At 39.3% G+C, this 23,156-nt stretch overlaps 1 protein-coding gene across 3 annotated transcripts in view; it reads right to left on the bottom strand.

Moving 5' to 3' along the window:
* ESR2 (estrogen receptor 2) overlaps nt 1–23,156 on the bottom strand; it is a 46,645-nt gene that overhangs the window by 8,824 nt on the left and 14,665 nt on the right. For all 3 annotated transcript variants that reach the window (XM_050897153.1, XM_050897151.1, XM_050897154.1), the window contains exons 3-5: nt 18,075–18,250; nt 15,191–15,307; nt 4,841–5,140 (exon numbers count right to left, since the gene is read on the bottom strand). In XM_050897153.1, the coding sequence (XP_050753110.1) occupies nt 4,841–5,140; nt 15,191–15,307; nt 18,075–18,250 (593 nt within the window). The remainder of the gene's footprint in view (nt 1–4,840; nt 5,141–15,190; nt 15,308–18,074; nt 18,251–23,156) is intronic.

Raw genomic sequence — 23,156 nt, 5'->3', positions numbered from 1 at the left:
TTTGATAAAGAAGACTGAGTATATGAGAAACAAAAAGAAACAGAAAGAATTATGGGTTGTGAAGAAAGCCAGAAAAGGGAGCACTGACATCAGAAGGACCATGCTGCCATCTCAAATAGGAACAATAAACATTTGTTATTATCATTGTCAAATCTTCCACAAAACATTTGAAATAAAGCAGAGTGATGTTCAAGGGCAATTACTCCCATACAGCTGGTGAAACTCAAGTAACTTCAGAGGACCTGCCCTGTGCTTGGCCACCTCTTTAGATGACGGTCCCACAGCCTCCTGAGAGGCACCAGGGAATCACTCGGGAAACTCACATTTGTCGGAGATTACTGCATTGCACTGCAGAGGACTCCTAAGACAATAGTCTGTTCTTTCCCCAGAACGCATACGGTTGTCGGTTGCAGGCGTTTTTTTAATCTCCTAAAACAGGCATGTTTCTGGGTTTGTTGGGTAACTATGAAAGAACCCACACCTTGGTGCCTCTGTGTTATCATCCCCTTGGTAAATGACATGTGTTGACCCCATCCCATCTCGTCCCTGCTGCCTCCTTCCCCAAAATTGCAATAAATCACAAAAAAAAAAAAAAAAGACAAGGGTAGTTGGTGAAGGTAGTAGTGTCCCCATTGTCTCTGTACACAGCATCCCAGAAGCAAGAATAGAATTAATGCGATTGTGCATAAACCTGTTCCAGCATTTAGTACTCTCCAGCACTTATAGCAAGGCGTCAGATAGCGCTGCAGCACAGCCGGAAGGGAGAGACAGTCGTTGCCCTCCCTTTCCTTTCCCTTGCAAAAATGACCGGGGAAAAAAGACGCATAGAAGCCAAATAATTAGAAATAAAATTTACACACCCCAAACCAAAAGACCAAAAGTGTAAATTATCAAAATGCAAGTGGGAAAGCACACTGCTCAGTCAAGGAGTAAAACACAGATACGATGATGACCAGTTCAGTGGTCAAACCATAGCTCTGCTCAAAACCAAGATCAGGCCACAGTTTTCAAAGCAGAGCAGCTTTAGATAGGACTCTCAGCAAAGGTGCTTCATTTTCAGACAAGCTGGCATCTACGACTCTGCATAGTGAAAAATCGTTACAGCCTGGCCATGGGAGACAGGTTTCCCGCAGTTCTTGCCAGTTGTCTGAGGTCTTAAAATATACACAGTACGTTTGCGCTGTCAAAGAATCTGCTGTCAGTAATTTATACAACTGCTCCATGTATTTTAATCTTATTAAACTATTAGGCTGGAAGACAGTCGGTGACAGCCCCGGGTGACATAAACTGGGTAATGCGCACTCTCTCTTATCATTGCTAAAAGTGCTGCCTCTCAAAATCAATAGCCTTGCTCCTTATTTTATAAGGAAGGTGAACAGGAGCCTATGAGCGGTACCTTCCCTCCTGGATTTCGCTGTCACAGAATATACTACAGAATCCACAGCCAACAACAGATTATCTGCCAGACACACACTCATAATTTTAGAAGTGCCTTTAGAAAAATAATCATGGAAGTGTGAATAGTATAAACTGACAGTGGCAGTTTCCTGGGAAACAACAGCCCAAAGACATTTCAGAAGTTTATTTAAATAAACATTTACACAGGCATGTAAATGTTTCTCTAGCATAAACAACCAGTTATTGGGTTTAAAAACTGTCTATCGCGGTTGAGTGAGATGTCAGACCAAGTCCCAGTGTTCAATCTACAGATACTTAAGGATCCAGATTTATCCCAGATATCATCTGCTAAACTCACATTATCAGCACCAGCAGTATGATTTACGACCATTGAGCACAGCTATTAGAAGGACTATACCTTTCCTTTTCCTAACAATCTTATGCTTTAAAGATCGAGGACAGCATATAACCACCGCAGCTTCCATTGCAGTGTCAGAAGTCTTATTTCATTTGCTGCAGAGTACATTAAACTACTTATTTTTCTATGGCTGTAGTACACGTCCTTTAAATCGTGGCCTCTATACCTCATCATTTAATTATAAATTACTAAGACAGACAAGAAAAAACTTGTGCTGGATGTGTAGTTAACTAGCAAAAGACACACTGCTCTGGCCAGCAACACACTAGGTTGCATAATGAATCCAAATTTCAATATGACAACATCCTATCGATTAGCAATAGAGGTTCAGCTATGAACCATGTTAAACTCTCTTAGACTAGGTCAACAAAGTAAAAGGCAATTATAGAAGTTATGTTCTGCTGCCTGACAACTTAGAATTAAAATACTTTGAATTCAGAAGGAAAAAAAATCCAGGTGTCAGCTTCTATTTGCCTGAGCAACAACAAAAATACAATCCATTAAGCTGAAAGTACAGACAAAAATACAGTCACAGAGTAAAACTCATAACAAAAGAATGTCATTAAATATTAAATATGAAAAAAATAAAATATAAACATTTATCTTCCCTATTTATGCAAAAAGTTACTGTTAACATAAGCATCTATAAGGAGAAGTAAAAAGATTTTCTTTCACTTTTGGTGAGTGTCAAAATAATATCCAATAATAACTTAGAGGTGAAAATGGCTTCTAACCCAGCTACACAAAAGCAAATATTCAGCTTTACGGAAAGTAAAATTACTGCTCACTGGGCCATTAGTCAAGAACTCTGTATTTTTTTTTCTAAGACCTTACCTCCAGGAACCAGGCATGGATCCAGATGATTAACTTCAGGCAAGAATTTTTGAAAACTGAAATTCTGTGTCCTGAGGTTTAGTCATCACAGTTATTTTAATGGAAAAAACAAAATGGTGTTTATTTCTGTTCTGTGTAACAGGAGTGATCAGAAAAAAACAAACATACACGACAAAGTGTCAACATTCCCAGGAACTGTTTTGAAGGGGTTTGATTGCTTCAATGGGTTTTCTTCATACAGTTCTCTTACTGCCAAGAAAAAGTTTCTATTTCTGACATATGTTGAAAATAAACTAAAAGTGATTAATGTCAAAATTGGGGTTGGTTTGGAAACTGATCTTTTAAAAAATTCAAAAAATTAATCTCAACTGGCTGAGGTTTTGGGTTTGTGGTTGTTCTTTTTAAAAAAGCTGACATAGTTAAGAAAATAGAAATTAAGAACAATCAGAAAATGGAAAAGGTTGTTTTGGGTTTTTTTCTCATTCAAATATTGCTTAAAATGAGGTCATTTTCTAAGACTTTCCCTGGTTTTCCTTCACAATTCACTTCCTACCAGATTAACATAACTATATGGAGTCCTCTGAAATGGTACCTTTTAATCAAGTTTTTCCGATTAGACAAGAAATTATAGCAACAGACACCCCTCATGGTTGGTTACTTCACAGTTATTTTCAGAGTTTCTTAAATCAGGAAAACTAAGGATTAAGGATTCGGGTTCTCAGTTTAAAACATTCCACATTAACAGCAAAAATACTATCACTTTGCGAATAGCTAGCGTGGTTTAAGATGCTTGTGCTGTGCAAGCATGTCCTCCCCAGCGGCTCAGCAGCTGACCTGGAATTTGCACACCCTAAAACCACCGCCCCTGAACCCTCCAACACAGTGGCTGAGCCATGGAGACTGTAATCTGCAAGTAGGAGATGTGGTCCAGCAGCTGGAGCTGGTAGCACCTTCAGCCACTCCAACTACATCTGAAATAGGATACGCTTCCCTTATTCTAAATCCTTAGTTTAAGGATTACACGAAATATTCTCCACCAAGCTTGTTTCCTGTGCTGTGTACACACTCAGTTTATTTCTAGACGTAAGGATTACTGTCACGTCTTCCTGTGTGCATCTTTAAGCAGCAGCAAGTGCTGTTCATAGTGCACAAGCGTGACAAGACCAGGGCACGCACCAGCACGCTCTGGTTGCCTTCAGCATAAAATCCAAGAGGGAAGCCATGGTGTGACGGCTCCTCAGTCCTGACGGATGTGGGGTTAGGACTACCAGATGCATGGCTAATATATTCTGCAGTGTAAGGTAAACACAGCCGTAGGGATCACTTCTAGCAGAGCACTATATCTGAAGTTAAGGATCAAGCCCCATGCTGCTATACATCTATCAATTATCCAATGCTTCTTTCAGCTAACTATTATTAGTTGGTCACCTTAGCTCTCTAAAGGGCCACAGTCTGCGGTTTAGTCTATGCCAGCCAGCAAGTTTTTCTGCACAACTTTGCCAACTATCTTCTCTGTGTGCTGGCTGCTTTTATTCTGGCTTTTATTCTTCATTCTGACTGTTTTAATCGTCGGCACTTCACGGAGAAGGAATTGCAAATGCTCACCACTTCTAGTGTGTAAAAAGTGAAATGATACATTGCCACGGTACTGTGGTCACATTTGAGACATTCGAGGCAGTAACGCATGTAGTTGCACTTCAGTGCATGTTCTTTGTGTTGCCAACAACCAAAAGCATCCTTATCGATTTTTGTTTTGAAGGAGAGCGCACGATAATTCTGAGATCGATATTATGCACCACTTCTTTGCAATCTGATGCTCTTGTGTAGCAACTATGTCAAATGAAGCAATTGCAGACACTCAGTGCTTGGACACACTTCAGTTTTCATCAACTGCATTAGAAACTTTCTATCAGGATTCAAGGAAAGAATTTGGTCTTAAATTCTTTTTTATAGCAATCTAGTTAATACCCTTTTAAATGAACCTTCTAAATCACATTAATCAGGTATTTATAGTCAATGAGGTAGAAATTACATGCAACACCAACTATGCTTTTTAGCAAAATGAACAAGTATTTGACTAACAACAGATAGCAAATTATGGGCTAGGTGCTATTATTTCAGGGTAGAGAATGATACATTGATGGTAAAAGCATTGACTAAAATAAACAAAAACAAGATTGAAATTCTTACCAGGAATTTTTTTGGCCCAACCAATCATGTGAACCAGCTCTTTGTCTGCCAGTTTTGTCAGGGACATCATCATGGAGGCTTCCGTGAATGGTTTGCTGGGACGACTCACCAACACATTGGGAGGCTCCGCTTCAAGTAGTGTTAAAACAAACTGCTCCGGACTGACTGTGCTGAGCAGGACCTCTTTTACGCGGGTTGCCGTCTCATGGTATTTCTTAGCTTTGCCAATGCAATGCACCTGATCTTCTGAATTACGATGGCTACGCAGGATCCGATATCCACAACGTTCTCTTCTTGAGCCTGACACGAGAGGCACATGATTGCATTGAAGTATTTTTCTCTCAGTGTTGCATTATGTAAATCCAAATGTTTGAGGAAAAGGGGGAAAACCCTTTAATATTGGATGTTCTAATATTGAACATCAAGTTTCAGAATTTCTAGAGCATTCAGCATTGACTTAACTTTGTTTCCACTGACCTCAGCTGAGGTTTTTGTTTATTCTACTAAACAAAAAGTAAAGTTAAAAAATGTTTACTTTTGAACTTCAGTTAACTCACTTTAAAAGTCCATGGGAAAATTCCCATTGACATCAAAAAGAGATAAATCAGGTCTTTAAAGGCAAATAAAGATAGCTGTTTGTAAATTCTGGTTTTAAGTTCTGTTTTAGATGTAAACTGGGGGAAGAAGAGACTTACGAAACTCTGGGCCATGATACAGAGTAAATACCTCAACCAGAAGCACAGCTGGGTGTCACTGGATGTTCAGCTAGGGACTTACTGAGATGCAACCCGTTTTCTCCCAACATCCCATTAAGCCAGCAGGAGTTTCCCCAAAGCAAATTCAGGTATCTACAACTAGAAGGAGCAAGCCCCCTGTTTGGAGTTCTGCATGCAGAATGCTATTTCTGTTGCAAAGAGCAGTCCTTTAAATTCCTGGACTTAATTTATTGTTCATTCTGACACCACCAAATATTCTCCAATTCTCTGTCAGTGTTATTGGTGGGATCACTGTTATCTGTTCTTGCATAGCTGCCATGGAAAAAGTCTAAAAGCATCTCCAAAAACATGGTATGGGGATTTGCTAAAACATTCAGCCGTGGCTTCTACTTCCCTCACGCCTTCAGCATATTCTATAACAAGGACTATGTTTACTGATTTACGAATAATCCTTGGCAATAACTAATGTGCAAGATTGTACTATATTAAAAATCAGGATATTTAAAAATACTAAGTTACTGAAGAGATCCTTAGACTGGAATCCTCCAGCACTTAACATTTCTAATATCACAGCTAAATTGACCTCTAAATCTTTTAGAAGTTAATTTTTTGTGCTGGTCATCAACACTTTTACTGACATATGATACTCAAAGGTTAAATTTTCACAGATATGAAAATGCCTGTGCTAACATAAATCTATACCAGACCAACATTTATTATTGCATACATAGAGACCATGGAGTCTTAAAGCATAAGTTGTCTCATTTGGTTTCAGTCCCACAACAAATTTGACAAAAGCATCCTTTCTGCTACTGCTACTATCTTGATATTACTGTATTTATGAAGTCTTTTTGTTGTGTTGCCTAAAGACTTCTTGCCCTGGTCACAGACTCTGGTTCTTCTTCATTAGGGTTTGTGATTAAAGGCTTCATAAAGTGCGTGAAGACAAAGAAGCAAAGGAACGATGAAGATGGAAGAAACCCAAGAACCTAATCAGTGACAACAAGCACACTGACTAGGCTACTCTCAGGGCTATCAAAGGAGAATGATCAGCCTGTGGTCTGGGCACGACACTCCGCAGATAAGACAACAGGAAAGGCTTTTCAGTTCACCTGGAGGGACCAGGCATTCCAAGCCACCTACTAGAAAGACCAGAGGATCTGGGTGTCAGCTAGCGGTAGGGCGATGGGTTTGGCCCAGCTGCAGAGACCTGGGGGGGGGTGTGCGTGTGTGTGTGCGTGTGCGCGCGCACAAGAGAGTTTATGCACAAGGTACCTGGAAGAACAGAGGATCCGGGGGCCAGCTATGGGATAACATTGACTTTCTAAAGCCAGTTACTGGAGGGATCCATAGCACATGTATGTTTCTGTGATCATTTGTGGGGGAGAAGGGCTGAGTACCAGCAACCGGGGTGAGGCTGCAGACCCAGAGGCCGTCAGCTGGGGAGATACAGGGATCCACAGGCCAACTATTTGACAGACTGAGTGTCTAAACCCACCTACTGGAAGGATCCATATAAATGCATATATTTTCCACTGCTTGTGTTCGCATGAGTGCTGTATTTTCTGTCTGTGCTGATCTGTGGTGTGGCTGACTGTGGATACAGGTATTGCGTGTGTATGTGCCTAATAACAATACATGCTCAGACTTGCTACTGGACCCGGGGACATGGCAATGTGGCAGTTTCCCTTGTCAAGCTACTGGATTCAGCAATTCCTACCATTCTTCATCCATATCCATCAGAGTTATATAGACCATGAGTTGTCTAAATTCCAACCAGGCAATGCAATTCTGGGCCTGGGTTTCAGTTAGCAAAGAGGTCCAAACATAAGTCAAATTAAAAATAAAGGCAGCGGGGGCACAAAAAATTAATTTCAGATGCTGTTGACAAGGCTTTGTCTTGCTAAATAAGATGTTGGGTGAATGCAGACTCTCAGTGGTGGAGATTCCTCAGATGAGGTGGCTTTTCAGGTCATAGTCCTATCTTGTCTTCAGCAGCTGTCAAGGACCATTTGAGTCAACCCGAGGGAACGGTGAGATGCAAAGGCCAGTCGGGTACAAGCTGAAGGCCCTGAAAAGACTGAATAAGGACTAACAGAGTCTGCCAGGACTTAAAGGATGTGGAACTTTCAACTGCACATTGCTATCATCCTCACTTGCTGTCTGTTCAGTAAATCACCTCAGATGTAGAAGAGAACAGGATGACCATTAAAGAAGTTCTCAATATTGGAGAACACTCTCTACCTGGAAACCCAAGAGACTGGAGAAGACAAATAGGCAAAGCTGGTTCGACGAACAGTCCTCAGGCATGGAGGAATCCAAGTGAAACAAGGCATTTGAAACTGGAAGCTTTATCAGCTGGCAGTCCAGCTTAAAGTCTGCACCATTTGGGGAAGGATGGTTTTGCATCCTTAAAAGGAATATGGGTAGGATGAAATGGGTTGAGTACTGACAGGACATTTGCACAAATAATGGATTGAAGGAAAACAATCACTGATTTGCAGAACCAAATGCTTAGCCGAATGACATCTAGCTAGAAGTTGCCACAGCAGCTGAACAGCAGTTAGGGAAAGATAACGTACCAGCAGAGACAATCAGAGCTTGAGACATTATCTTATGGTGGATTCATGAAATCAGACTTGATGATGATACCCCAAAAAAAGGTTACCTGCAGAACTACACAAGTCACAGAGTAATTTCTTCAACCATCTGTCTGGGCAAATCCTTTTCTTCCTGAGAGAGTCAAAGGAGAGCAAGGCATAGACTAATTTCTGCAAAGACACTTGGATGATGTAGTGAACTCTGTGCTAAGCCTCATTTTGGACTAATGCACAAAGGTCAAGAGGAAAAATCTTGAAGTGCTTTGTCAGCTTCAGAAAAACATTAGAATGGCACAGGGGGCTGCAGACTGTTCTGAAGTCATGTCATGCACAGAAAGTATGTAAATATTTTCCATTGGGGAAGGCAAAGAGGAAAGGTCGACAGTAAGCTAAGCAACTGGAACAAAAGTACAACTGGAGACAGATGAAGAAACGCCTAGGTATCAGGGTGCTCTATCTACAGAGAGATCCATGGCACTGATTTCCATATGAATGTGCATGGTAGAGACCGTAATCACCAGGAGAGATCCGAACTAAAGCAAGAAGCAACACCGCACACTGTTTCCACTACTTAGAAAGCTGAAGCACATCGAACATGGGCATCTTGAAGGACAGAACAAGAAAAATAGCACAGAGGGACTAAAAGTCATAGGGAGATGCAGGGCAGAGGAGAAATTTTCTTGGGCTATCAAAAAATACTAACTGCTCCACGACATGCATAGTTTTTGTTCTCCAGTACCTGGTGGAGCTGTGAAGCCCCCCAAAAGAAGACACATGAACAGCAGTCTTTTAATTAAACACATGGAAAAGTTGTTCAGCTAGGGACCATATCTAAAATGATAAAGTCAGAAAAACTACTGGTTTAAGAGGGAGCTGGGAAGAGGAGGATATGCCTGATGACACAATGAGGAAGAAGTTCCAGCAGTGTGAACACACCTGCCAGAAGCAAGATGTGGTCAAGCAAGCACTTGCTACAAGCTCATTGACCCTAGTTCAGTTCCTGGCACTGAAGTGAACCAAGTGCACTCTTGTGGGACTCCATCCTCTGATCAGCTGTCCTCAGCTCTGTTATACTGTCACCCAGACTTCTCTGTGGCACGGAAAATACCAGGCCTTTGGTGCCGAGACCCGAGTTATCCTTTCCAATTCACTGTTGTAAAGATTTTTTAAATAACATTTTGTAGCCTATCCAAAACATAAACACATGGGTAAGTGACCAGGTACTTTAATGAAGATCAAAGAAATCAGTAAAATTTAAAAAAATATTGAAAAATAGTAGTCCAGCATCCTGTTCCAATTGATTCAATCTCGTACAATTTTCATCTGCGCAGCTGCACTCCATACTCCACCTTAAAATAATTCAGTCAGGTTGTGATACTTATTGACAGTATTGAAGGTCTCAATACTTGTGGAGGGTTCTTACTGGGAAATAGCAAGCCCCTTTAAGTTACTTTAGGTTATTTAACTAAATCAAATTGCATATATAATGAGTACATATTAAAAAAAAAAATGCTCCATTTAAAACATAAAAACAGTTTCTATAATCACATCTCCAGTGCAGAAAGCCAAACTAGCAGTGTTATGACATTTCTGCATAAAAAACTTGTTACTCTAAAAAAAAAAAAGTTGGTGATGAAAAAAAAGGGGGGGGAAAAAACCCCAACCAAACCAGATTCTGAATTATTGTTTGTATTTTTTAATCACCATATATTGCCAGAGCAGGCAAAGGCTGATTCACTGAGCAGTGTGCATAAAACACAGCTCATCAGTAATTAAGAGATATCATTTATTTCCACATTAAAATTTATTCTGCTTGTATTAAAAAAAAGAAAAAAAAAGTGCATTGTAAGATTACACAACTAAGAAAACTACATTTAAGCTTGCTAGTCAATTGACACATCTGAAAGTAGCAGCCTTTCCAATTAAAACAACACATTTCAACAACATAAAGGAACTTCTGTGCTTTCTATTCAAATCCAAAGCTTAGGCAGGACTGAGAAATTTTACGTGTATGTCTATTAGCATCCAACAGGCATGTATAAGTGCTTATAAAACTCTATATTATAAATAATTATAGACCAGCTTAATGTTTGGCTTAACTAGACACAGAGATGTGGATCAATCTGCGTAAAGGCACAGCAATAAAATACTTTGAGCTTCAGAGATTAGGGACTATTTCCAACTTTACCACAAACTCCCTAACTATACTTAATAGCTAATATTCATTCATATAAAGGTAATTCAGGCAATTGGAGAAGTGCACAAGATGATCAAATCCCTCATTCTTCCTACAGCACTCTCCTTATTTAAAGCTATTCTTTGTGCAAGAAAATAGCTGCATTCAGCTGAGAATGCTGGGCCAAGGGTCAAGGGCAAGACCTCGAGCTGCAGCACCATAGACCATATGTGTAAATGATCACAAGAATATAAGAAATAAGACACATTGAGAAAAAAAGTCATTAAAATGAGCCTGTTGTTCACTCACCCATGCACAAGCCACAACAGGTATTATCGGCAGTGAAACACACTATTTTAAAGCAACTCCTGCTTTACAAGTTCTTTGAAAATCGCCAAATGCCTCTGCTGTCTGATATGGTGGGCAGTTACATGGCATGTTGCTCGTAATATTGGTTTTGGTCCCTGGCAACTGCTTATGTAACTAACCAGTTGAGCAGCAACTGCAGATTCTACCATTGAATATATTATAATCAGTTTTTGTAAGTGTTTGAGCTTAAAACTCGCTCAAGTATACATTAGTAAATCATTATCACTCCAGTCACCTTTGAAAGCAAATGCAAATGTTCTGGTGAGTACGCCTGTATTCACAGAGCAGACCTACTGACAAAGAAGCTGCCGTCTGCCATACACACATGAGAACACGAGCTGAAATTACAGTAATTTCTATAATAGCTAAAATACAATTAATACATCTGATGTCCAGAGAATGCCATGAAACATTTTTCCCTACTTACTTTCTGTGCGAAAAGTAAATTACAGTATTTCAAAGTGCTATCCAGAAACTGCACACAGCAGCCACACACAGGAGAAAAAGAGAGCCAAATCCTAAACCATATCAGCCCACAGAGAAGTCTGTTTTTCTTTCTGCAAACTTGTGGAATGATGCCAGTATTCAAGGGCAGTATCTCTCCATCACTTTTTAGTATGGCCCCTCAGTCTCCTCATCTGGGGCAAGGGAGGGGGCAGAAAGCAGCTTTATCTTCAGAACATTTTCAACGCATTGAGAACTGGCACGTGGGGAAAAGATACAGGAGCGGGGCAGAGGGGGGGAATAAAAGGTAAGTCTAGTCCAACAGGGAAACTGAAAACTCCTTATGGAAGAAGGTCTATTTGAGCCTCAGGAAGCAAAAAAGAAAAGCACGAGCATAGCTGCTCCCAGAGTGGCCATAGCTAAGTGATGAAGCAACTCCCCTCTTCTTTACTGCCTTTGGCAAACAGCCCAGTCCGTTTCAGCTCCCCAGGTAAACACCAGAAAGCTCCAAGAGAAGATCAATTTTATCCCGATCCGTTTTATTTGAGTTTGCTGGGCAGAGTTTACTGCAGTATTTCTGTTTTCCTCGTTCCTGGTGACAGTGCTTTGCAATTATTTTTCTACTATTGCTAGTAGTCCTAGTGCCAAAATTTAGCAGTAGCTTTCTTGATCGGAACAGTAGGCAACGCAGACTTCCTACAGAGAAATTTGCAGATGCAGTGTCTAAGACCCTCATTGTGCTTTTGGCAATGATGGTATATTTTGTAAGAAAATCCATTATCACCTTAATACAAAGCACCCCCAAGCTAGCCTCCACTGAAATACCCGTGGCTTGTTGGGTTGACTTCTCAATGTTTATGAATGCGATGACATCCAAGAGAATTTCAGACCAGGAAACTCCAAAGCAACACTTTCCTACTGCCTTCTACTGTTTTAAAGATGGCATGTACTGCCTAATCACATTCACACATGGAAACATATGCTATATATACACACACACGTGTGTATTTTTTCTCAAGGTGTCTATTGATAATATGCAAAATAAGAATTTAAAGATTTGATGCAAACAGTGCAGAGTTTTCATGAAGAGCTTTCATAAACTACAAAGTGGTAACTGAGGTTCTTTTATCACTTCTGCTGGACAACAAGTCTCCACCGAGCAAAAATGCACTTACAAACCATTCTATCCTATCCAGGGTTTTAGCAGATGGGAACCAATCCATTCACTAAGTGACCTGGGAGAGGAGCAGAGATGGGGAAAAGCCTTCATTAAAAAGAAAATGTACACTTTTATGGCTTTCTACAATAAAACACTGGTATTAAAGCATGTCTCTAACAAGAAAAAATTTGAAAGATAATCACTCTGGTCCGCAGGAAATGGCATTTACACTTCATGCAAGAAATACAGTCTTAAAATCTGTCTGGTTTAAATGTCTGTCACCATGTGTCCATGCATCAGCATTACTCACAGGTGCCACTTAACTCATCAGGCAACTCAGACAATTCCTAATAATTTTTATATTCCTTTTTCTGAGATTCAATTGTTAAGACTCTCAAATTAAATTCTCAAGAGTCTCAAATTTCAGTGCTACTATTTAAAAAGCTATTTTTAAAAAAATACAATTCCTGTTATTTTCCTGTTATAGTTTCAAAGTGTCATTTTTGGTCTGGCACAGTCATTAATGTCCTATAAACATTCATTATTGTAGGAAAATATGGTTAGGAATATGTGACAAGATTAAAAGGAACACAGGCTAAGATAGAAGTACGTATTATTATTTATTACTTGTAATACCACAGTGCCTATGAGGTCTAATCACAAACCTGGACAATTAGAATAAAAGTATTAATTTAAGGGAAGCATTGTGGAGGACCACCTTACAATATCATAGTGGAATCAATCTTTACAAAAACTCTCCAACTCCAGAACTGGGGCTTGATAGAAACGCCTGTTGGAAAAACTTTGAGTAAAATTCTCAGTCATAAAGATGAACAAAAGGCAGTGACACCATTCAGAAAGTAAAGTTTCAAAAGGAGTGTCTCTTGCAAGCGTAAGGCTTTCCTTTCTGGAGGCCAGACAGCAAAGGTAGCTAAGACCATGTTAATGAAAAACACTAGTAAAGTTGAGCTGCATCATCAGTGCAGAAGCAGATAGGAGCTTCATATAGAAAGAACTAGCTGGCTTGAGCAACAGAAATTAAATGTACTTCAGGAGTACAAAAATAATACAAGGAACAATTGCAATTGTAGCTCTAAGCTGGGAGTTATCAGCTAGAAATGAACAGGGAGGCTGCAATCATAACAGATCATAGAATGATTATGAACTGCCAGTGTGATGCAACCATGAAAAAGGCAAATAGGATCCTGGGTTGTATGCAGAGAAAAGCTCCTGCAGAAACAGATATGTATTAATGCTACTACAGTGAGTAGAGTTCACAGGAATACTGTCCGTGATTCTGGTCATCCAAGTGCAAAATGGATTATTTCCGCCTGGAGCAGATTGAGGGACAAGCTACCCTGATGACTTCCAGATTCTGTCTACTTTCCTGTTTTGCAAGAGGAGGCGATTTCTTGGTTTATTTAGCCTAATAAAACAAAGGTTGTGAAGGGATATGATGTAGTCCATAAATACAACCAGACCATTAACGATAAAGAGAAGAGGAGCCTCTAAGCTACAAGACAATATTGCCACAAGAACAAATGGGCATTAATTGTCCAGCAATAAATGAGGGCTGGGATTCTAAAGAATGTTCCTAATGACGGAAATAATATTCTGCAAACAGCCTTCAGATCAAAGCGGTGGGAGGATGAAAACACTGCCTAGCCTTGAAATAGAAATAGGTATCTACATTAAATGGGATGAACTGTGATGCACGCCTGCAAATCACAGAGGACCAAGCACAGAGGCCTTCTCCTTTCCACTCCAGCGTTCCTATGTGATGTTTTCCCAGCCTACTTCTATTGTGTACATTGGGGAATCTGTAAGAAACAACAACAAACCTTGACTGTGAAAGTACATTAGATATTGAAATATCTTTCAAGTTATTTTCTTCTTAAAAGTAACCTTTAAAATATCATCTATAAATGTACAACTACATTGAAGTCACGTCACTGTAAGTACAAGATAGGAATAAGAGAAAAGGCTGGATAATTCTGAGTGGTGCAGTGACAAACAGTGGTTGTTCACCACTTCTTTTGATTGAAGAGCTGCAGGGCATCAGCTGAAAACAGCCTGTTCAAAAAAAGAACAGCCCGCCCACTGCCTTCCCCTCGCTGCACCACCAAAGCCCCACAAAAACGCCTGGCAACCAGAGAGTTAGTTTTTCACATGACAGGTGGTCAAGCTGCTATGGGATGTTGTAGATGCTGAGACTTTACAGGATTAAAAAGAGGGACAACGGAAAAGTTGCCATTCTATTAATGTATTAAGACCTATTAAATACAAGAAACCTCTTCTAGACCAGAAGTCCCCAGCTGCTAATTTATGGAAGCTGAGAGTTGTCAGCAGCAGTTTCACTTAGGTGCTAGTCTCATGCTTACACTCTTCCCAAGGCATTCACTCTTGCCACTGTTGGAGGCAGGATACTGGGTTAATTAACTACTGCTCTGCTGTGGCACTGCTGTTCTTGCATTACATTCAACCAGCAGAGCTCAGTACAGGCTCATTTACCCCATATTAGAAGGGATTTCAGTTTGGTTTGAGGCTCAGGCAGCAGCAGGTCTTGGGTTCCCGTTCTGCAGAACACAGCATGGAAGTAAACTGCCTTCACAGAGCTCTGCAGAGGTACTATGGTTTTCACATGCTTAACCTACACCTTACTCCTTCCCACAAGTTTTCGTCTGAAAAAGAAAAGTCTTTTTCTGTTTTAAAAATCTGTACATTCCTTCCTACAAAAGAAGCTTAAACCTTTCTCTAATTTGCCTGTTGTGCCTTTTTAGGATTCCAAAAAAAACAGGGAAAAAAAAGCTATACAGAATTGGCTGAAGGTGGGGGGGAGGGAAGCCTGCAAAACCCAAGCAAACAACACAGACACGCAAAACTCACCACATTTCATCATTCCCACTTCATAACATTTCCGTAGCCGGCATGCCTGGCAGCTTTTGCGCCTGTTTTTGTCTATCGTGCATTGATTGGTAGCTGGGCAGATGTAATCGTTATGTCCTGCAGCAGAATAAGAAGAGAAAATTTAACATCTCCAATAGTCTCTCTTGGTCATTTCCCAAATCAAGACCTTCTTGATTTTAAGCACGTCAACTTTTTCATATGCATATATCTAAGCGCCATTAATTTAACTGATGCAAAAACGCATATTTATCCTATACTGAAAACATCAATCTGTGGCCTTTAAAAGTAACCAGACAACATAGACCGGCTTTTACTGATGACTGTTAGATAACCAAGCACCTTCTAATACCAACTCATTTTTGAAAATGGGACACATGCTCTTGTAGAAATTTGCTCCTAACCTCCAGCTTCTTACTGTATATTGGGACTCTACAGATGGCAGACAGTAGATTTTTATTTCCTCAGCAGAGTTGAAAACAGCAGTGCACACAGCTTCAGTCCTGCGAAGATTTAAGTAAACTACAGCTCTATTTACTGAACTCTCTGATGTGGTGAGTTCCAGGAATGAAGAAGCCTTCGGAGGATTGACCCTGGACCAAGTTAATAAAAAAACGCAGCCCAAGAGAGAAAGAAGACTAGTATAAAGTAATGCATACTGTATAGTACAAAGAAAAGCACAAGCAGAAGGTATAACTTTTAGATATTGTGGACGAGTGTTTCTCTTATTTTCATCACTTTCCACTACAGCCTCTTCTCTTGTCTTCTCCTTCTCTCCCACCTCACCTTGCCCCCACCCAAACCCCTTTACATTATTGTATTTCATTAATCAATAATCTGGTCCAAAGGTTTATTACTGTAAACTGGACTTGAGTATGTTCTTGGTGTAAATACTGTTGAATCATCTCCTGCCAAATACTGGAAGTCTCTCTTGCAGTAGTTACCAAAGGACGCAAAAAATATTCACTCATTTACTTTTCTTAAAGTCTTTTCTCTCAGGTTGTTTTTTAAGTTATTTTTTCAAACTGTAAGAATAGATCAGGCAAACATACAGCTACTAGAGTTTTTTTTACTTGATGCAAGTCCAAGAGTTCATGTCCCCAAGAGTAATTATTTAACTGATCCATTGTGACTATTTCCTTGCAAAATTAAAATAATTTTAACCTTGACTATTTGAACCGACAGTTTTAGAAAGAAGAGATCAGGTTACAGTTTGTCCTGTTTCCTACTGGCAGATATGACTGAAAAACAAATTACTGTTTATCACTCTTCACACAACATGGGGGGAAAGGAGGAGGAAGCTCTCTGTTGCACTATAACCCAAGCATGCAGGAGTATAAAGGGGTTTAAAACTCCTGTGGCCTTGGGATACTTTAGCTCGCAGGCAGATGTTCAGAGATGTGGGACGAATACACTGCACTACAAACTTGGACAAGCAGAGGAGACCACACGCAGTTGCTCAGTCATACCATCTAATTTTAATTAGACATTAGCCCAACATTTTGGTCTATGGTAGGCCCAGAAGTTTTTTGTTTTTATAAGCAATATCCTTCATAACAACAGTTGCAACTGAGCGCTTGATAGTGTTTTATGCCAAGAACTTACTTTCATTTATTTGAATTACAAACGTTACCTGACAGGGTACATTAAGGTGTACAAAAGGCCACAATGAGTAACTTGTTCACGGCCAAAGCACATGTGAGCAACACAGAGCAGGCAAATAATTTTCCTGACAGAAAACACTTTGAGATCAAATTCAGTCTCCATTTGTGACAAACTGGAGACAAAGTTCTCTTCAATTATTTTAGAAATCAAAAGTACTTGCACCAGTTTATAGAAATTGTTATTCACCCACACAGAACTTGCACAATAAATTGAAAACGCAAACAAGTTTTGAATTAAATTTGATTCTAATGGTGACACCAAATCTGCCATATTGAGCCAAAAGAAAATATCTCAAGATTGCTAAAGGCTTTGTGTGTAGAAGAGGAAGGGAACATTACAGACCGAAAAACAACAGGATTTTCTGTGTTAGTATCCGCATGTAGTATCCAATGTCAATTCAATTAAGTTTTCACCAAGAGGCCCCAGATAAGGCCAAAGAACATGATAACTAGAGCCAAAGTTAAAGAAATGAAGTGGTCCAAAGCTGCAATATGGTGCATAAGTCACTGCCCGTAGGCTGTGATAACAAACGGGGAGACCTACATTTACTTCATACTGCAGCCACTCAGCAAATTTGAACTAAATACCAAATATTTAAGAATTTAAACACTGAAGTGGAAATCTTAGATAGAGAGATCTGGCAGAGTAAGAAATACTGCAGTGTAGGCTCTGGGGGGTGGAGGGCTGAGAAATAACAATAAGCAGGTTTGTACCTAATACTTGCTACACATTTTTATATCTTACATACTGTGTAGATATTATATGCTATGACTCAACAGCTCCAGGCAATATACTCTTGTCAAGAATAGTTCCTGACAAGCAAAGTCGCCAGACAATTACCTACTCTAACTGTGTCTATTATAACAAATTCACAATTACTATGTCTGCTTTGGGACACAAACTGCAGTCAGATTCACAGGTCTGCAGTGCCATCCCACCGATGCCTTTGCTGCAGGGCTTTCCCATGCTATGTATTCCACCTCTTCTCTAAAGAAATCAATTGCTTACTTTGTAATGTTTCCAGATCTTGATAACATAAAAACCAAAAGATAAAGCAGTCAAATCATGTGTTGCTCTATTTTCAGCATGCAGCTCCATACGCCAGAATTTTAGATCAACTCATTACTAGATCAACCGCTGCAGCCCCTGATCATATGAAACAACTTATTTGAGCAAAGTTATCAAAAGCTGATTCTCCTACCTTGAATACTTCTTTTAAAGAATGCTTTGCAGCCTTCACATGACCAGACTCCATAGTGGTATCCTGAAGCATAGTCACTGCAGACCGCACAGAAGTGGGCATCCCTTTTTGAGCCAGGATTATTTGCAATTGGGCTTGTACAGTCATTGCCATTAGTTTTTCTTTTTAATATTTCTCTGATAGAAAAGAAAAACATCTGTTATAAAAGAGGAAAAAATTAATCTACATTGCAAAGAGTTTCATTATTTTCCATTGTCTTCTACTCTCTCTCTCTCTCTTGTCTTCTTATTAGTGAACACAGGATAGTGTGAAACACTGTTAAGCCTTTTTCTGATAGGGTCATTTAAAGCATATAGTCTGATGTCAGAGCTTTCAGTGATGACAGACTATAAAGTTTTAAAATACTCAAAGGCATAAAACTGGACTGCTGATGTGTCATTCACATGAACTCTGCGAAAATCATACAGAATGCTGGTGGATCTTGAAGAATTCTTGGAAATGTACAAGTACAGGAATTTGTGAATGAAGTGGCCTTTGCCTTTGGGAAGCTTCGCATGGAAAATGCGAACTCAGACAGCTCGGACTGACATGATAAACACTACCACGAACAGAGTTGCAGTTGCTTTGTACTGTTAGCAAGGCAAAATTCTAGATGGAGCAATACACATCTAGTCTCAAGTATTTCATCCTTTAAATGAGGCTTTATTCATTCAACGAGATGCTGGAGACAAATATCTTGAGATGTGAATCTCCGCCTACAAGATCAACTCACAATGTTAGACAAAGTTTTCTGTTCAAGGTGACAACCCACATTGATCACCCTAATGCTAAATAAAAGGAAGTCCAAATACAAGAAGAATGGAGAAACACAATTAATAAAATACTTTCATACATAAAAAAATTATTGCTCCATATAAATTAGTAAGACTTATGCATCCCTGAAGCGCTGCAAATAGTTCCAACTTACTGGAACTACTCTTAGTGACTGGATTAAAATTAGAACAGGATAAAACCATGAAATAACAGCCAATTCCTGACACCAAGATCCTGTAAACAAACAACAAGAGGAAAGGAACTTAGATTATCAGTAAAGTGGGGTTTAGGTATAGGAAACACATTCAGTGTGTACTTTTTCTCTGGACCTCATTTTCTTGGCGGTTTTAGCATGTCTTACCTTCATGGTCAATACTATTTCTAGATAGAGAGAAAATAGTGTCATGTGCAAGCTCTCAGCAGCAGTTTGACAAAAGGAAAGCTGTATAGTCAGCTTGTAGGTATGAACTTAAGCACAGAGGCAGAAGTTAGAAACTGTAGAATTTTCCTCATCCCACCTTCCAGCAGGATTAAGGAAGAGAAGAAATACCAGTTGGGATAAGACAGCAGGTAGCACAGTTTACGACTTCTAAAGAACAAGGGTACATTGCCAGGGCAGAAGAAGCCTGTTCACCAACAAGAGCAAGTTTAAACAGAACAGTAGAAACATGCTGAAAGTGCTGTCAAAGAGGCTTTAACTAACATATTCAAAGTAGACTTTGTGCTGGTTTCATGACAGGAGGTAAGAACAAACACACCCACATGCCAACTAAAAAAATCATCCAGTTTGTAAGTATTTGAGGAGAACGTGCTCCAATTTTCTAGTAGAAAATCTGGAAAGGAAAAAAGGTGGTTCTCTGAGCAAATTCCAGAACAGGAAAACTAAGGTATTTGTGGTACAATTAAGTTACTGCAAGCTTTTAAAAAAATGTTAATTCATTCAGATATTGCAGGGCATAAGGGTGTTTAGATGTTTAACAAGCCCTGTCTTTGATTACACACACACACTCCCGTTAATGGTTTGCTCAGTCACGAAGTTATGTCCCCTTCTGCCATGCTGGGAAGACCAGTGGGGGGGAACTCTCCCTTGGAATAAAGGGACTGTATTGCACACGCCTAATATGCTGCTAACGCAGGGAGGAAAAAGCATTGCTATTCCTTCCCGTTTCCCTGTATTTGGAAGAAAAAGTAATTTGGCGTTTCACATTAGTACAAGAGGTATATTTTTAAGCTCTACTTGGGAATCATGATCCAATTGTGAGAGTCAGAAGAGAATCAAAATCAGCTAGAGAGCATCTCAGTGACCGATTGATATGCTGTAGAGAGCAATGTCTATTGCCCTTGTTAAAGCACTGAGATGTTATGGATGAAAATAAAGAAAAAGCACACACCATAACATCTCACTGAGGAGTGTTGTTTTTTACCTTCCAGTCATGACAAGTGTTTTAAAAAGCACTTTTTCTTTCCTTGCTTAAAAGTTTAACGACAGTCACCCTGCACACATGCAAGCTGCATGACTTCCACAGACTGTGGCAAACAGCTTGCACACAGAGCAACAATCTGGAACGAATTCCTCCTGCAGGCCGAACGGGCATCAAATCCACTCATCTGCGATAGCTGCAGCAGTGCAGCAGGAGGTTCAAACCCAATCATTTTGTTACTATTGTCTTTAAGGACAACAGAACTAGGAAAAGTCGAGAGCTTTAAGGTACACGTTCCTTACCCCGAGAACCTCGTGATCAGACAGCGTATCCACACAAACAGCAAACCGGAGCAGGTAGCCCCACACGTGGTTAGAGACCACCTCCCAGCGCTCTTGGGACTGGTGCACTCCAGCATGGTCAGCAGATGAATGAGCTGCCAGGTCCTCCAGAAGAACTGGCGGTAGCTGGCTGGATGCCCACAAAGCTCCTGCACCAAAGGATGCAGGAAAATGGGGGATGTGCCCTGGCTGCTACTGAGGAACCACATGGACAAAGATTTACTGCTTTACACCTCCTAATACTCCTCTCTATTTTATGATCATGGTTGCTATATAGAGTTATTATGTTTCCATAAAAAGAATTAAGATTTTTTTGAAAGTAACAAGTCAGTGATTTCCTACTAGTCATCAAGAGTGACAAGATGATTACCCTAAAGGAGAAGGAATTAGCAAGACTATTTAGGTTATTCAGCATCTGTCGTGTCTCCTAATTACCTCTAGCTTTGCCACAGCAAGTGTTTGATGCATATACCACACCTGGAAAACTTGAACATAAATTCAACTTTTTATTAAAAATGAAGGGTGTCAAGGATTTGACCTAGAAAGTAGTAACATTTGCTCATGGCATTTGTTGCCTGTCAGGTTTTTTAAAACCTAAACTATTGTACATTATAAAAAGAAAGAGAGAAAAAAACCACTGAGAAAATTAAAAAACCCATTAAGTCAAAAATTAATAGTCCAGATTTTATAATTTCTTATAACTCTTCCCTCCCTCCCACAGGTCACTGGCTCATTCAGTGCCTGGAGATAATTCAATCCCATACAAGCCGAAACTGTAGGATGAAGAAGGTTATTCCTTTCTCTCCCAGAATGCGTGCAAGATGATGGGTAAAAATCAGTTGAAGAATACTTTTCAATCTTCAACTTCCTCATTTTCTAGAGACTCCCTCCACTATAACTTCTGGAAATGTTAATACCACACAACTGCCAATATTTATATCTCCAAAGCACAGGTTCTGCTATGCTCCAAACATTGATTAATATGCCGAAAATCATGTCATAGATATCTCAAAATTAAGACACATTTTTGCTTAATCTCTGTAACTATTCCATCATAAAACAGAGATGCCAACCCATCACCTCAAAGAGACTTCAAGATAGGTTTAAGTGCTTTGCAGAATGAGCGCAATAAAAAAAAGTGTAGGACAGCAATGCAAATAATTATGGCTTCAGAGCAGAGTTTAAGCAATGTATAAATATTACATTACCACACAGTGAACAAGACAAAGTTACTAAATAATTTCTAATTAAGCAAGCATTGCTAGCCTATGTACCTAAAACACTTTACTTACACGATCTACCTGCAATTAGTCAGAAGCACAAGGAAAAGAATAAAAAAGAAGAACAAATTAAGTTCCAGAAACATCACTCTGGCAACTTCATTAAAGTTTCCTAATACTTTTTAGAAAGTAATATATCTGTTCATTTTGAAAATAAACCTTTTATTTCTTTAACTAAAATCCTTTTTTTAGGGGATGAAGACAGAAATCTATTTCAGACTACTTTTAAATATAATAATTACACTGTCACATTCCTTTTCTCTTCATGTCATTTTAATATAAATTGAGTGATCCTGCACCAACAAAGTTTATGAGACTATTTCTATTGTCTTCACTAGGTACAGGACCTATAATGCAAATAAATATAGCAGAGTCTTTATCACCAAATTATTGCCATTTTGTACAAAAAAAATGGAACTCTAAAAATTCACATCTATGTTTACATGGAATACAATCCATTTTTGTTGAACTATTGGTGCAAAGTAACACTGCACTGCATAACATTTGCATTTAACAAAGTTAAATAAATTCCTTCTGTATTCATATAATGACCCTATTTGTGAGGAAAAGGAATGCTGAGAATTCAGGTTCCTTATTTTAAGCTGATCTACAAGGACATCCAAATTACACAAGCTTTAGCAAAGTGGACCCCATTAGTTTAGCTAATGTTAACAGAAATTTACACCCAGGGAAAATAAACTCCTCTCATGGTGAGACTCTTGCTTTATTTTGAAAGGTAAAATAAACTGTGTAACAGGCCTAAATATGTAGTAATGCTTTCTTACTCATCTTTCAAACAAAATCCCTTTTCTCAAACTACAACGCTGTTTAAAATTACTTACACTTCACGGTTTTAGTTGCTCCCTTCCCCCAGAGCTACTCCTTTAAGTTTCAATCCCAAGAACTCTTCCTTCAAGGTATAATCTACGAATCTGTAGTGTCACAGTCATTGTTCCCATGGCAATAAATATAATGTTCATGACATTAATTTAAGACCTCACCAAAGGATAAAGCAAAAGGAAACACAGGGTGTTTTTTTCTTTACAGCCTTATTTCAGGACAGATATCCACAATAAGGGAATTACAGCTCTTGCTTTTTGTGTTTCCATGTCAAATTAATTTTTTTTTCTTTTTTACAACTTCTGTACACAAAAGGGGAGTTACAATGCATCATACTGAGACAAATGAACCACTGAGAAGGTCCAGCTACCAAGTAACACAGTAGTT

Source organism: Gymnogyps californianus, chromosome 5 (assembly GCF_018139145.2).
Source record: "Gymnogyps californianus isolate 813 chromosome 5, ASM1813914v2, whole genome shotgun sequence".
NCBI lineage: Eukaryota > Metazoa > Chordata > Aves > Accipitriformes > Cathartidae > Gymnogyps > Gymnogyps californianus.
The sequence above is the reverse complement of the archived record's forward strand: the minus strand, read 5'-3'. Positions and strand labels throughout refer to the sequence as shown.